Consider the following 17,182-nt stretch of genomic DNA (forward strand, 5'->3'; position numbering starts at 1 on the left):
GAAATGGCAGGTCTATTGGAAATGTTGATATTGGGCTTGTCCAAGATTTGACAAGAGAAATCATTGGAGATAAATCGGTTGGTTCCACCAGTGTTGAGGGTTTGGAACCTGTGTTTGCTTTTAAGAAACAGTACAAGTGCTTCAATTGTGGAAAACCCGGTCATTTCAAGAAGGATTGCAAGGCTCCTAGAAAGGAGAGAATGGGTGGTGATCTGAAGAATCCATCACCATCTTGTGTTGAAGTTTTGTAACCCTAGTTACAGTAGTCATTACCAATAACAAATACTATCAAACTATCCTTGTTATTATTCTTATTCTTCTTAACTAACTAACTATTTAAATAACAAAATATAAACTCAAACTATGGGGAGAGGCCCCATATTTATAATAAGACCAATATATATGATTTGTAATCATACATCCATCTAGAACATTCTAGATGATTAATCATATGCACAATGACTAATTATTAGGCTGAGTCATAATCACATGCAGATTATATATTGCTCAGCCATGGTAAATAAACCGTCTTATCCGAGACTCGAACCCAGGATCTATTCAACACATTGATACCCGTGTTAACCGTTGAGCCATCTGTACAAAACCCAATATATGACTTTGGATTGTCAACTCAACATCGCCTGATGATTCACTTCTAGGCATTGGGTCTGGGAAGACTGGATCTGGAGAAGCTTGTTTAGCACCAACCTGTTCAGGAGTAGTTTGACCATCGGATTTTGAAGCAGTAGCATCACTCATATCAACATCAAACGGCTCAGCTTGGTCTTCTTCTTCAACAGAGGACTCATCCCCCCCTGAAAATGAACTATCTTGAGTAACATTTTCAAGGTTTTCATCAAAAGCAGCAATAGAGTCAACTGACATATCACGATCAGGAACATGTACACCTCCTGAAGCACCACTAACACCGCCAACGCGGCCACCTCCTCCGCCAACAAACATGCCACCACCACTACCACCACCGCCGAGCGCGGCCTGACCATTCTTCAAAGGATAAACTAATGGCATAAAACGGAAAGCACTGGATCTAACCACTCTACCATCTTTTAAGAGTGCAAAAACTATTTTAGTTGTTTTGCTATATCCCAAAAACACACCAGCTTCTTCTTGGATAGGATCAAACTTGCTTTGTCTGTGATAATCTTTGATAAAGACACGACATCCAAAAGGAGCTTTGACTTGGAATTCCTTTTTCTGTTCTCTGAGCAACTCATAGGGGGACCTCCCGCCATTTAATGGTAGATAATTGTGGACAAACACCGCATGGCTAAGGGCAAAGTTCCAATACGAAATGTCTACGCCCGAAGCCTTAAGGATAGAAAACATTTTTTCTTGTAAAATACCATTCAATCGCTCAGCTCCACCATTCTGATGAGACGAATGTGGGGCTGTCGGTTCGAAATCAATGAAATTTCTACCACTCGATGGGCTACCATCCAACCAGTTCTTAATTGCATTGGTATCAAACTCATTGTCTGCACGGAACATGACAATGTTTTTGTTTGAATCAGCTTGTTTAAGGAAATTATGGAACATTCCTAAACACTCAATGGTCTTGGCTGACACTTCAGCTCTTGATTTAAGCACCCTGTGAGCAACAAACTTAGAGGCCCTGTCTGACACAATAAGGGCATAAGCTTTGTTTATCGGACCTATAACATCAGCCTGAATCATCTCACCAACGTTGTACTTTCGCACAGCTGGTTTACCGCCCGGCTTGGTGACTTTGGACATACACGTTTCACAACTGGTCAAAACATACTTAATATCAGCTTCTAAAACACCACGGCCCTTCAATAACTCTTTCATGGTTCTCAACTTCGCATGATTGTTACTTTCATGCACTTCTTTGATAGCCTTTAAGCCCTCGTAACTTTCGACATTAAAGGCCATCTCTTCGGCGGAATCAGCTTTAACGCTTAATTCCCAGAACGGTCCAACTCTTGGAAAGTTCAAAACAACATTACCATTTTTACGGTTGACAATAGAACCATTATGCTTGCTAAGCAACACGTCGAATCCACTATCCACAATCTTCGGGATTGAAAGTAGATTCCGTGGCAAGCCATCCATTAACTTGATACCGTTAACGGACAATTTTTGAGACAACAAATCACCTTGTTGTTTCACGGTACTTAAACCGTTGACACCTAACACCTTGGTATCATCGCGACGGACATTGGCCAACTTTATCTTCATATTTGCAAGATGACAGGTGGACCCACTATCCAACGTAAATCTCACTGCGGCATCTGTTTTACACGCACCTACAGTAGAAAACGCTTTCTTGCGACCATAGTTAGGTTTAACACTGGATATACCAGTTCCAGGACCAGGCTTGGTTTCAACCAACCAAGCCTCCTCTGAAGAGTGGTTCTCTTCAGCATCAAACACCGTTTGCAGATAGAAAGCTCTAGCATCCGGTTTTCTCTCGTAAAACTTAGAGAGCCCTGGCTTGTGGTTAGGACAATCCCTAGCGATATGTCCCTTCTTACCACAGTTCCAGCAAGTCCAGTTCTTTCTCCCACTGGACCCACGTTGGTGCACCACATTTTGGGCGAGCTCCATCAGGTTCTCTTCTTCAATGCGACTATACTTTTGACTCATTTCTTCGAAAAATCCGGCCACTTCGTCAAAAGATAAGTTTTCAAAACCGGCTTCTAGATCATTGTATCCAGTTTTATCGAAGAACTTTTGCCTAGTACCATCATCCATGATGGCAGATGCGGCAAGCGGAATCAACTTCTTCGGGACGTCAAAGTAATACGCAAACGCGGTAGTAGCTCTCTCCATTAATTCGCTATTACCTTTGGTAAGGGCATAACCAAAGTTATGCAAGACCTGGACTTGAGACTCATAATCAATCAGCTTGTACTTCTTGGCGAAAGCATACCACGCAAGCACCCCGTTGGGTTGCTTGTGCATAACCCGTTTGAAGAGCTTTTCATCTAACTTCACCCTTAAGGCAGCTTGAATCAAGACACCCAAAAAATATGGGGCTTGATTAGAGCTATCGGCCTCAAAGAATTGGTCAGCGATAAAAGTTGGATTCTCCAAACTCAAGGTCGCAAACGCAGTTTTCATGTACTCAAGTACTAATGGAAACTCCTGTTGTAGTTTTGTAACTCTAGTTACAAAAGACATTGATAACAATAATATTCAATAATATTTATTCCCTTGTTATACTTGTTTTTCTTGTTAACTATCTAAATTATATAAAGGACAAACTCAGACTTAGGGGGGCATGGCCCATATTTATATTAATCTCAATGGGTTCTAGAAGGTTCCATAAGCTCTAGAAGGTTCCATAAGTTCTAGAAGGTTCCATAAGTTCTAGAAGGTTCCATAAGTTCTAGAAGGTTCCATAAGTTCTAGAAGGTTCCATGAACAATGACTAACCACATAACTTTGGATTGCCAACTCAACACCCTCTCTCAATTCAAAGTCTCCATACCACAGAGCCTTCTCAACTCCAAGAATTGAGGGGCAGCAAGACCTTTTGTAAACATATCAGCAATCATAACACCAGTGCTCAAGTACTCCAAATTGATAGAGCCAGATCCAATGTGGTCCCTGATAAAGTGAGTCCTGATGTCAATGTGTTTGGTGCGATGATGGAAAGCTGGATGCTTTGCCATCTCAATACACCCTTGGTTATCATCAAACATCCTCACTGGACCAGTATTGATCCCAAATTCCTTGAACACTTGCATTAGCCATAATGCTTCCTTGACTCCTTCACTTAGTGACATGTATTCAGCCTCTGCCGTAGAAAGAGCAACAGTAGCTTGCTTCTTAGATCTCCATGTGATTGCACCATTGGCATATTTGAACACAAACCCAGTAGTAGACTTTCTGTCTGACTTATCTCCAGCCCAGTCAGCATCACAGTATCCAAGAAGCTCACCGTTATCATTATTGCCAGCCTCATATCTTATTCCCAAATCTTTGGTTCCTTTCAAGTATCTTAAAACTCTCTTTGCTGCCTTATAATGCACCTCCTTTGGTTCCTTGAGGTATCTGGATAGAACACCGACGATATAGCTGATATCGCTTCTAACAGTATTAGCAGCAAACAATAATTTTCCAACCAAAGATCTGTAAGCTGTGGCATCACAATCCTCAGCACTGTTGTCCACCAAGGTGAGCTCCTGACCAGCAATAGTAGGCGTCTTATCTGGGTTGCAATTCTCCATTCCAAATTCCTTTAACATAGAGCCAATATAGTCTTTCAAGCTCATGTTAATACCTCCATTATCTTGCGAGATGTTGATACCCAAAAATTTCCTGACTATTCCCAAGTCCTTCATCTTGAAGACATTCATCAATTCACTTTTCACTTTCCTGATGGCAAAATCTGAGGTACCAGTTATCAATAAATCATCAACATAGAGAGCAACCATCACAAATGATTTTTCCGATTTCCTTGAGTACAAACAATACTCAGCACCGTTTCTAACAAAACCAAGAGACGACAATACACTGTGGATTCTCTCATTCCACACCAAGGGAGCTTGCTTCAATCCATATAAGCTTTTCTTCAATCTCAAAACCATTGTTTCTTTTCCCTTAACCACATACCCTTCCGGCTGTGTCATGTATAATTCTTCTTGAAGAGATCCGTTGAGGAATGCAGTTTTCACATCCATCTGATGAACTGCCATTCCATTCTTAGCTGCAATACTCAACATCAACCTGATAGATTCATAACGCACCACAGGTGAGAATGTCTCATTGTAGTCAATACCCTTCACCTGTGTGAAACCTCGAGCAACAAGTCTTCCCTTGAAGACTCCGTTATCTTTCTTTGCAAAGACCCAACGACATGTAATTGGCTTTCTTCCTTTCGGCAACTCGACCAATTCATAAGTGGAATTCTCCTTGTGAGCCGCAATTTCTTCGTCACAAGCGCGCTTCCATTCTGCACTTTCGTTGCTCTTCATGGCTTCCTTATAATTTCCAGGAACATCACTTCCACCAGCCAAAGCAGCAGCTTCACCAGCCATAAAACAAGAGGCAACATAATTCACAGGTTTGTACTCTAACAACTTGCCTTCGGCATCATCATTCAGTTCTGATTCCTCATCACAATCACTTGGCTGTTCAACATGTGGCTCAATTTCCGAAACCACCAAGTTGTCATTGCTACTACCATTAGGAACAAAAGAAGTAAGCTCTTTTGAGCTACTGTCGTTTCTGTATTTCTTCCTTTGTGGTTTCTCAATAGCAATTTCCCTCTCTGAATCTGAACTGAATGTATCAGATTCTTGTTCAACTTCTGCCAAGATCCCAAATGGATTTCTTTTAATCAAACCTGTACTTTTCTTGGGCCTAGAACCCGATGATCTTTTCCTTTTTGTAGCAGTAACCAACTTGAACTCTTCTGAAACCATCCTTGATGGGATTAACTCTCCAGTGGCATCCTCATCATCGTCTATGATTCTCATTTCCACGTCTTTGCTTGAGGAAACAGTGGACTCTCTTTCTGAATCATCCAAATCGGAAACCATTCGTTCATCATCAACCGAGATCTCACTTGCAACATCCTCTAAGTCTGGATCACTTATAACAGGGCCTGGTGCAACGCCACCAGCAAAACCCATACCACCAGAGCTGCTTACCTTAGCAATCTCGGTATCCACATCAGTGACTCGCTTCACATCCTGATAGTAATATCTTGACTCATCAAATCTGACCTGAGTCGCCACAATAATCTTGTTGGCAGCAGGATCAAAAATTCTGTACGCACAGTGATCTCTATCATACCCGAGCATCACTCCAACCTTGGCGGTAGCATCAAATTTTCCATTTCTCAAACTGTTTGGTATAACCACATATGCAAGGGAACCAAAGCAGCGAAGATGGTCAAGGCCCGGCTTGTATCCATACCAACGACCATATGGTGTGTGGAAATTAATAACGCGGGATGGCGTCCTGTTAATCAAATAAACAGCCGTGCGGACACCTTCAGACCAAAACTGAACCGGCATAGAAGCCCCAATAATTAAAGACCTAGTTTTGTCTTGAATTGTCCGATGCATTCTTTCAGCAACACCATTTTGATAACTATGGTGTGGCACAGTCAACTCATGGGCAATACCTTTGCTTCTCATGAAATCATGCAACTTTCCTGTAACAAATTCACCACCATTATCAGTGCGGATAGTTCCCACGGTAAACTCTTTTCCCTGAGACTTGAACATTGTTTCGGTGTATGTAATAAACTCAATAATCCTGTCAGCACACTCTGACTTGTTTTTCAAACACTTAACCTCCACAAACTTGGAATACCCGTCGACAATAGTGAGAAAATATTTGCTCGAATCAATAGACCCATAATTGATTGGGCCACACACGTCCATATGCAACAATTGTAAAGGCTGTTGTGGTTTAGCACCCTTCCCGCTCTTTGGTCTTCTGGTAACCCCTTTACTTGTCAAGCAGCTTTCACATAACTGCACAGAATCTTCACTGTAAAGTTTACCTTTCACCAAATGAAACATCAGATTGAACTTGTTCATAATATTCATACTGGGATGGCCTAATCTCTGGTGCCACAACCCGCTCTTATCAACACTGTTAAATGCCACACCATCGACACTGGTGTGCAAAGCATAAAGATCACTCATAACTGGATCTTTAACAGCAACCACTTTCTTTTCAGGGTACATTTTCACCTTGTTTCCTTCAAATAATAATCTTGCACCATTCAGAGTAGCCTTGGAAACAGAAATCAAATTGGCCTTTGACCCTGGAACATAATAAGCATCCTTGATTTCGATACTGGTGTTATCACGTAACTTAAACACCGCAGACCCGATACCTTGAACCTCGAGAGAACTGCCATCAATACCTGAGATCTCACCAGAAAAAGGACCAATGGTTTTAAACATCTTTCTGTCATTCAAAATATGTTGCGAGGCACCAGAGTCAAAGTACACTCTGGAGGCCCTACCATGCATTCCCATAAATGCATACCAAGATGGTGATGGATTCTTCAGATCACCACCCATTCTCTCCTTTCTAGGAGCCTTGCAATCCTTCTTGAAATGACCGGGTTTTCCACAATTGAAGCACTTGTACTGTTTCTTAAAAGCAAACACAGGTTCCAAACCCTCAACACTGGTGGAACCAACCGATTTATCTCCAATGATTTCTCTTGTCAAATCTTGGACAAGCCCAATATCAACATTTCCAATAGACCTGCCATTTCTAGACTCATACGCAGTCATGACTTCCCTGGAAAGAGTTGCATTAAACCCGGCTTTCTGACCCAAGCTAAAAAACAACGCACACAACACAGTGTTTCCGTCTAATTTGCCAACAGTATTCTTGAAATGATTGAAGGCATCAATGAAATTCTCAACGTTTCCGTTGCTAGATTTCAACCACTTAGCGTCAATTAAATCTGAGATAATACCAACAGCATTTGTAACAGTCAATGTACCATAAGCATCCTTGAGAAACATAAACAAGTTTCTACCAGTACCATCAAATTCGGAAGCCTTAGTCAAAGCAGCGCCTGAGATGCTGTTGAAAATGGCTGTTGAAATAATCTCATCCATAGTAGCAATCAATTGGGCAACTTCATTAGCAGTTTCCAGCCCGTCAGTTCCGGTTTCCCCATTGATCAAGTAAGCATGTAAACCAAGACCTTTCATCTTCATCTTAACACTGATCAAAGTAAACCAATCATAAAAGTTCCCGGAACCCTTCAACTTCTCATCAGCAGCGAACGAAGTGAGAGCATTTGAACTCATAACCTGTTGTAGTTTTGTAACTCTAGTTACAAAAGACATTGATAACACTAATATTCAATAATATTTATTCCCTTGTTATACTTGTTTTTACTTGTTAACTATCTAAATTATATAAAGGACAAACTCAGACTATGGGGGGCATGGCCCATATTTATATTAATCTCAATGGGTTCTAGAAGGTTCCATAAGCTCTAGAATGTTCCATAGAATTCTAGAAGGTTCCATAAGCTCTAGAATGTTCCATAAGTTCTAGAAGGTTCCATAAGTTCTAGAAGGTTCCATAAGTTCTAGAAGGTTCCATAAGTTCTAGAAGGTTCCATGAGTTCTAGAAGGTTCCATGAACAATGACTAACCACATAACTTTGGATTGCCAACTCAACAAGTTCTGTATCTTTTTCCAAGTTTATCATACCATAGAATCTATTTCTTTGGAAGGGGTCAGATGTTATGCAAGCTTGCAAATCAACAAAATTAAAGGCATCGTATGGGATCTTATGTTGTTGGAAGTGGGACTCCAATATGTCGTTTAAAGCATCTCTGTTACTAGTTTGGACTTCGATTTCAATAAAATGACGTTCAACATATTCGTCAATCACAATTTTGGGTTTATAAGTTGTGGTTTCAGTGCTTATTTGTAAAAACTCATTGATATGATTGATGAATGATATTTTTCTTTTTTTGAATTTGTCGTCTGGCAGAGGGAAATCAGGGAAAAAACTTCCAGGAATGACAATTTCATTTTCATCAGAGTTGATATAAATGACTTCCTGGGAATGTCTTAAATCATACTCCAATTTTATTCTTTGATGACGTTCAGTTTCCTCGATGCTCCCAGATTCAAGGAGCTGTTGTTGTTGATTAGCTAGGTCCATCAAAACGAATTTAATGAGAGCCAATTGGATTTCTGCGGAGCTTCCTTGCATCAATGGTTTTGGGATTTTGAAATGCAAATTACCTTGGTTCAATTTGTAAATTTGTCTGAAGAGCTGTAATTTTTCATTGGTGGTAAGACCTGCAAGACGTTTCATTTCCATGTCAATCTTTGTTCTAGATTGTTGGCTAAAGTACTCAACAATGAACAAAGTATTATGATATTCCATCATTCTGTCTGGATCATCTGGACGGATTTTATACAGTGTAGATTGATAAATATGATCATTATTGTTGTAGCATCCAATGAAGTGCTCCAATACTTCCCTGTAGTAGAACTTGAGGTCCTTGATGAGGAAAGGCCAGTAAAACGCGTTAGCGAATTTTCGGAAAAGAGGGTCATTTTCCCTGTCAATTTCTTTCCTCCCATTAAAGGGGTTGACCGTGGTCGTAGAAGAATTTTCCATTTCTTCTGGGGCAAGAGTAGAAGCGACAACGGAGGCGAAGGAACGGGCGGAGGTGGAACTAATAAAGGCGTTTTGGGTTTTTTGGGTTTTTTGTTTTTTTTCAGATTGGTTTTCAGTGGAGTTTTCTACGTTTTTTTCGGAGTTTATGGTGGATTTTTCATTTTTTTTGGTGTTTTTTTGTTCCAAGTTCGCATCCTCAACTTCTCCATGTTGAGGGGCCGTTGCGTGCTTAGGTGATTGATTACCTAATAATGCAGGATCGATTTGATTAGCAATCGAAGAATAAATTTGGGTTGCGGCGGGCAGATTTGGGTTTTCTACCGCGTTTTCCTCATCCCTTGAATCATTTGAAGAATAATCGCTTCCATAATTGGAACTTTCATCGTCAAAAGATTCATCTTCGTCATTTTCCGGTGGTTTTTCGACGCTGTTTTCATGAATTTCAGCGTTCTTGTTGTCACGACCTTGATGGTCGCCTTGAGAAGACATATCGACATTATCAGCCACGGAGGGGGATGAATCTCTAGTAAAGGACTTTGGGGGATCATTTGTAGGATCAGTTGAGTAATTAATACTTTGTTTCTTATAACTATCAGGACTTGACATGTTGGTTTTTCGTCTACCTTTTTTTTTTAAAGACAAAATTCAATATATTAATTAATTATATAACTATATATCTCATAAACTACTTAATGTAGTTTGAAAATTAAAGTGTTAAGGGAAAACCATTAATGGTGAAAAACCCTATTATTGAGAAAAAATGTTTTTATGCGTTTTTAAGGTTTTTAATTGTTGTTTTTTTTTTGATTTTATTTTTTTTTTTGATTTTATTTTCTTGTTTTTCCCCACCTATTTTTTCTTCTCCGCTTAAAAGATATTGCTTTCAAGCAAGAAGATCATTGAATCAACGGCCATATGACAATTGAAATGCCTTTTGGATTTCAATCTTGATAATTTTCGTTGGAAACCTAGATATCTATCGATCGTTCTGGTTTCGTTCATGTTGGTGGCAGGGGTAATGATTGTTTGCCAGGTTAATGGGATATTCAAGTCAATTTTTTTCCAAAGTTTCTGGGCCAATGGACATTCAATAAGATGGTGCTTCATGATTTCAAATTGGATTTCCTTTGGGGCATATTGGGGTTCATCATATCTGGTTAATTTTTTGCTGCAATAGTCACAATGATTATTTACGTAATTGTGATTTTCAATGCCCAAATGAAAGATGTGAATATTTTGATATTTCCCCGGGAAATGTTGGTTGAATTTTTTGAGGTTATGCCAAAAGTTATCAACTTGTTTCTGATTCACCCCAGTAATATCCATGAGTGTTTTTGACATCTTGTTCACATCTTGTTTTTGAGCAATTAGTGTTAATACAACTATCAAATTTGCGAAAAACTATCACTCAAATATAATTGGAGGGTTGGCCGAGCGGTCTAAGGCGATCGACTCAAGAAGTAAATGTTCTTCTTCTGCCTAAGCAGTTGAGTAATCGATTATCGTAAGATGCGCGAGTTCGAATCTCGCATCCTTCAATATTTTTTCCCCATGCACAAACCTTAATTAATTCTTCATTTTTTTTTTCCCTTCCTCTTATTTAATGAATTTGAATATTAAAAAATATTTCTACAGATACCATACTTTTTCATCCCTTTAATACTCATTTGTGTATTTTTTTAATACTGAAAAAAATACTAATATATCAGATCATTCCAGGCATCGATCACGTTGGTTTCAAATGTTCATTTTCAACGTTCAAATTTCTTGGAGGACCCGCCTATGAATTTGAAGTTCCTGATACAACGGGATCGATATTATTGCTTCCTTTGGAGTTTGCAGCACATGAATCTTTTTTTTTTTTTTTTATAAAGTCCCTATATTTAACTACTAAGAGCTATATAGGTCATCGCACTTTTTATGTACGGTTATTATGATCAATTATGCGCAGCTATGGCGACTTATTTGGTGTCCGTTTTCTCCCAATATTTTTGGTAACCCGGGAGTTTGGGTTGGAAAATGCAATGTTTTTGACTTGTAGCAACCTGTCACTATTTTTTTTTTAGCCAGGGAGGAGGAAATCTTCGAAAGACACCAGCGACGCAACCTTACCGGTAGTGTGAGATTTTTACTCACTAAAACCCCCTTGTATCTTACCTTCAGAGTGGTATTACTCCTTACTCAGTTAGCGTACTGAACGTGACCTGGTGGTTAATGCATGAATGAATTGTATATTAACGAGTCACAGAGGTTCTAAATAACATGCAAGCCGGGCATTTCATGCCGGTCTTTCTAATAGATAAGTATAATACTATAACTTTCTCACAACCTCACGCTCCTTGCTTTAAGAATTAATCACATCACCGGTAAAAAACTCAACAATCAAGATTATTAAGGAAAAAAGGTGCAATGTGAAAATATGAGATGAAGTCACTAGTGAATTACCCATCACTAGGAGCTTCATGAACTGAGGTGGAGGTCTTTGTTGAGGGGTTTTGGCACTATATCTCAAATACTAAGTATTTTCAATGTAGTGACCATCAGAATTCTGGGGGGATAATAAAGATAAAAATAATAAAAATAAAAATAATGAAAATCAATAGAATAATTGAATCCAAGTAAAAAAATAATTCAAATAATCAAATAGACCAAATAATTCAAATAAGTCAAAATAATCAAGTAAACCAAATAATTAATTAATCTTCTTGGTCAAGAAGATTCAAATTAGGTGATCACAAAGATGATCCTTTTCTTAAACTAAATAAAGGTGAAAACAAGAGGAATGTTGAATCCTTAAATAAATAAAATGGTTAAAACTAATAATGGGGTGTTGGACCCATTCCCGCGATAAAGGACTAACAGATAAGGGATGGAACATAAGGTAATACTTCGATGAGGTAATGTAGATCATGGTTTCGCATGGTACCATCCCGTTTTTTTTTTTTTTAAAGACAAAATTCAATATATTAATTAATTATATAACTATATATCTCATAAACTAGTTGGTAACCAGGACTCAACTCAACCATGATCCGATAATATAACATTTTCTGTTATATTATCGGATCATGGTTGGGTTGAGTCTTGGTTACCAACGGTATGGTACCATACGAAACCATGATCTGCATTACCTCATCGAGGTATTACCTTATGTCCCACAGCTTATCTCTTATCCTTGTCGTACCTCCTTATGTTTTAGTCTTTTATTCCGAGAACGGGTCCAACACCCCATTATTAGTTTCAATCATTTTATTTATTTAAGGATTCAACATTCCTCTTATTTTCACCTTTATTTAGTTTAGAGAAAGGATCATCTTTGTGATCACCTAATTTGAATCTTCTTGGTCGAGAACAATCATCGACAAGAAGCAGAGTGTAACATTTGGTAGCACCACTAGGTTTAAAATGAATAACGCGGAACGCGAAAAGTTGTTGTTGAACAACATGCCGGTCTACGACGGATCCGACGACCTATCGTTGATTCTCTCTTGGATGGATCACTTTAAGATTATTATGCCCAAACTATCCGGATCCCGAGAGGAAAAACTCCTTTTGATTTCGGTGAAACTCCGGGGGGATGCGATGACCTGGTATGCGAAGTTCTTAGCCACGGCTGATGAAAAGTCAACCGATTCCGATCTCAGTGACATGCTCACCAGTTTCAGAGCCTACTTTTTACCTGCAAACTTCCAGCAGATGCTTCTCAATCAACTCGCAGAATTGTCCCAAACCACGTCCGTCAACGCCTACAATCGGAGCTTCGACCGTTTGGTTAATCAATTAGACAGCCCAAACCCCGCCCATCTCTTGGCCACCTACGTACAGGGGCTCAAGAGAGACATGAGAATTCATGTTGTCGCTAAGGAGCCCCGCGGTTTTATAGAGGCTCAACGTTATGCTGACATCCTCGATATGGCTTCGTTCGGCGCGCCCTTGGCGATGAAGGTTTTTGCTGGTACTCGGACCCAACCATCATACCGATCAAGCATGAGGGAGACCCCTCCGAAGAGGACCCGTATCAACGCATTGCCTCAATCCCAAGGACCTAGGGGTCCAAGGGGCCCAAGAAGGGTTTTGCGCTGCTACTTATGTCAGGAGGAAGGACACATGGTCCATCAGTGCTCAAAACTTCGTGACGCTCAAGCCGCTATTAAATCCGCAGACTTAAGGGACGAAGAACCTTTCCAAGATATTGCCATGGTTGAAGGGCCAAAAAATTGGTAAGCCGACACAACCCAGAGCCCGTTGTGTTGGCTAGTATTACCACTACTGCTGACCCTCTCAATCTACCACTCATTACTATGAATGTTAAGGTAGGTTCAATCAATGTAACCGCCCTATTAGACTGTGGTGCAACTGCTAATTACATTAAAAAGAGCACCATGGAAAAGTTGGGACTACAAGAAATTCCGTTAAAAAGAAGTCGTCGAGTGTTTGACGCCTTTGGAAAGCCACATGAACGGTTGGCTTATTGGTCCAATGTTGACATGTGTATATCACGCAATACATGTCAGATCGATTACAACTTCAGAGGGTTCGTCACCCAGAACGTAGACCAGGAAGTCATTTTAGGACTCCCTTTTTTCATACAATTTTATCAGGAATTGTTACCATTGTTTCAAGAAATTAAAGAGAACAAAAATCAAACCAATAACCTGCTTACTCTAAATCTCCTATCAGCTGAGGAGACTAACCGGCTCTTAAAGAGTAAGTCAACTGATTGTTATTTGGCTTTGGTCAAAATGGTCGCGGATGACCACGTGACTAACGAACAAGAAAGAGTTCGAACTACAAAAGAAGAAGAGATTTTTAAACAATATGCAGATGTTTTCCAATTGAAGTTACCAGAAGGAGGATCTAACTTCACCAGAGTCAAACACGAGATACATGTATTGAGCGACTCCAAGGCACCATTCAAAGCTCCATACCGACTCTCACCTCAAGATCGAGCCGAGCTCAAGACGCAGATTAATGAACTACTCCGGCAAAAGTTAATATTTCCGGTTGCGTCTCCTTATGGCGCCCCAGTGCTTTTTGTTAAGAAGAAGGATGGAACGAAACGGCTCTGCGTGGATTACCGAGGCTTAAATGAGATAACTATCAAGTCAAGATTTCCACTACCAAGAATAGATGACCTACTCGACCTCATCAAGAACGCCAAAATATTTTCCAAGCTTGATTTGGTTTCCGGTTATCATCAAATCGCCATCAGCCCAGCTGATCGGCACAAAACCGCCATGGTCACGCCGTTTGGCCAATACGGTTGGAATTGTATGCCGTTTGGCCTCACGAATGCTCCTGCCACGTTCCAACTGGCTATGAATGAATTACTTTTACCGCTTGAAGAATTTTGCGTCGTCTACTTAGACGACGTATTGATTTTCAGCACAAGTGAGGCCGAGCATCGTAAGCATATTGATGCTGTGATATCTACCCTCCAAAAAGCTGGTTTAATTATTAGCAAACGCAAATCAGAATTCTTTTTGGCTAAAGTCTCGTTCCTTGGTTACCAGATCGATGCCGCCGGTGTTCATGTGGAGCCTGGGAAAATTGAAGCTATCCAACGATTTACGGTATCCACCCCGGAAGAAGCTCATTCTTTTATAGGATTAGCCAGTTATTACCGCCGTTTTATTGAGCACTTTGCCGAATTAGCCCGCCCTGTCCATCAATATGTCAACGGGAAGATAGAATACAGTGACGAGGTAAAGAACGCGGTTGGCGAGTTAAAGCGGAAATTGATTTCTGCTCCGGTCCTTATGAATTTCGACAGTACCAAGCCACTCCGAGTCACAACCGACGCCTCTGGTTTTACTTTAGGCGCCGTGTTGGAACATGTGGCCCCGAATGGGAAAACAGAGGGCGTGGTGGCCTACTTTTCGAAGGGCCTTATCGGGGCCCAACTTAGGTACCCAGTCAGGGAGAAGGAACTTCTAGCCATCATTGAGTCATTGAAGAAGTGGCGTCACTACCTCGTCGCTCCATTTGAAGTGGTAACTGACCATCATTCCCTCACCTACCTCAATTCCGCCAAGAATGAAGGCAATCAAAGATTGCTCAGATGGCAAGATTTCATTGCGGACTTTAACTTTACGGTGAAATACCGTCCCGGAGTTACCAATAAAGCTGCTGATGCTTTATCGCGAATGAAAATCAATGCCATGATTATTGACTCGGTTGGTGAAGACGAATATAAGGCTGATGCTTATTTTTCCGAATTGTGGAAGGTCCTTGACGGGGAATTAGAGTGTCCGAAAGAACTAAAATCCATTATTCAACGGTATCAGTTTGCTGAGTTGGCAGGACGCCGACAAATCATTTACCAAATGACTCCGATGGACAAACCCCGGCTTTGTGTGCCTGGAGGGAAAACCAGATACCGGTTATTGCAAGGCGTCCACACGGCCGAGGCTGCGCTTCATATGGGTACGACCAAGATGCTATATCAGTTACAGGAGAGTGGGTTCTACTGGCCTAAGATGCTTAAGACGATTGCCCTGTTTGTCAAGAAGTGTGATATTTGTACGAAGGTAAAACCCACGAATAGACGCCCGGAAGGAATGCTACAAACCCCAACGATTCCTGCCCAGAGATGGTCTAACCTTACTATGGATTTTATAACAGGTTTTACTCCGAGTCGCGGATTCGATTCAATATTCGTGGTGGTGGATAGACTTACCAAAAGAGCAGTGTTCGTGCCTCATAAGAAAACCGATGATGCTGAAGCGGTTGCTAATTTATTTATGGATTATGTTGTCCGAGACCATGGCCTTCCAATGTCCATCATTTCTGATCGAGACCCACTCTTCATCAGTCACATGTGGAAGACCCTTACCAAAATGTTAGGTGTTTCCCAGGATCTCTCCACCTCTGGCCACCCCGAGACAGATGGCCAGACCGAACGACTCAACAGGGTATTGGTTCAATTGATGAGAACGTTGGCTGCTTCTCACGCGACTGAATGGTCTAAGTACTTGGGCATGGCACAGTTTGCCTACAACTCTCAGTACCAACTGGCTATTAGGACAACGCCGTTTTTTGCTGATTTGGGATATCATCCAAGATATTGGCAAATCATTCATGATATTCCATTGGCCACCGCGATTGGTGATGACTCTATGATTGGGGGGTACGAATTTGTTCATCGGCAAGAAAGGATCTTGGAATCAATTCAAGTACAATTAGCCGATACTCAAAAGGAGACAACAGCGAAGGTGAATAGAAAACGCTCCGATGTGGAGTATAAGGAAGGAGAATATGTGTTATTACACCGCCACGCGTTCAGAACAGCCCGAAGTAGCAAGCAAAAGTTCTTACCGCCATTCCAAGGTCCGTATAAAATCGTCAAGGTACTAAATAACACCGCCTTCCAAATCCAAGTCTCAAGCAGGAAGATAATTACTACCAATATACAATGGGTGAGGAAATATCACGCTATCCACATGATACTACCAGAAGTGGAAAGCGACCCGTGGTACAAGGAAAACATATCGGAAATCCAAATGATTGTTGATCTCGAAAAGGACTACGCCCTTGTCATGTACCCAGGGAAGGCAGACCCAGTGCCTGTCCCCGAAACTTGGATCCGTTTAATTCCTCATGAGAAACGGATTACACTCCTCGACGAGCTTGATGACTTTTTGGCTAACAATAATGATCGAGACGACTCATTCTCCGAGGGGGGATAATGTTATATTATTGGATCATGGTTGGGTTGAGTCCTGGTTACCAACGGTATGGTACCATACGAAACCATGATCTGCATTACCTCATCGAGGTATCACTTTATGTCCCACCGCTTATCTCTTATCCTTGTCGTATCGCCTTATGTTTAGCCTTTTATTCCCAGAACGGGTCCAACACCCCATTATTAGTTTCAATCATTTTATTTATTTAAGGATTCAACATTCCTCTTGTTTTCACCTTTATTTAGTTTAAGAAAAGGATCATCTTTGTGATCACCTAATTTGAATTTTTTTTTTTCCTTCAAAGTTCGATTTATTAATAAATATATAATTATATATATCTATGTAAAATCTTATAAGCTAATGCTCATTATATATG

At 40.5% G+C, this 17,182-nt stretch overlaps 1 protein-coding gene across 1 annotated transcript; it reads right to left on the reverse strand. All coding sequences in view use genetic code 12, as the record gives it.

The window, feature by feature from the left end:
- Nucleotides 1-558: 558 nt before the first annotated feature.
- DASC09_028770 (C2HC-type zinc finger protein) lies at nt 559-3,165 on the reverse strand (the record flags this gene model as incomplete). The annotated part of the gene is made up of 1 exon (XM_064996480.1): nt 559-3,165. The coding sequence occupies one exon, from the start codon at nt 3,163-3,165 to the stop codon at nt 559-561; it is 2,607 nt and encodes an 868-aa protein (XP_064852552.1).
- Nucleotides 3,166-17,182: the final 14,017 nt, after the last annotated feature.

Source organism: Saccharomycopsis crataegensis (assembly GCF_037102585.1).
Source record: "Saccharomycopsis crataegensis DNA, jcf7180000000082, whole genome shotgun sequence".
In the NCBI taxonomy this organism is placed as follows: Eukaryota; Fungi; Ascomycota; class Saccharomycetes; order Ascoideales; family Saccharomycopsidaceae; genus Saccharomycopsis; species Saccharomycopsis crataegensis.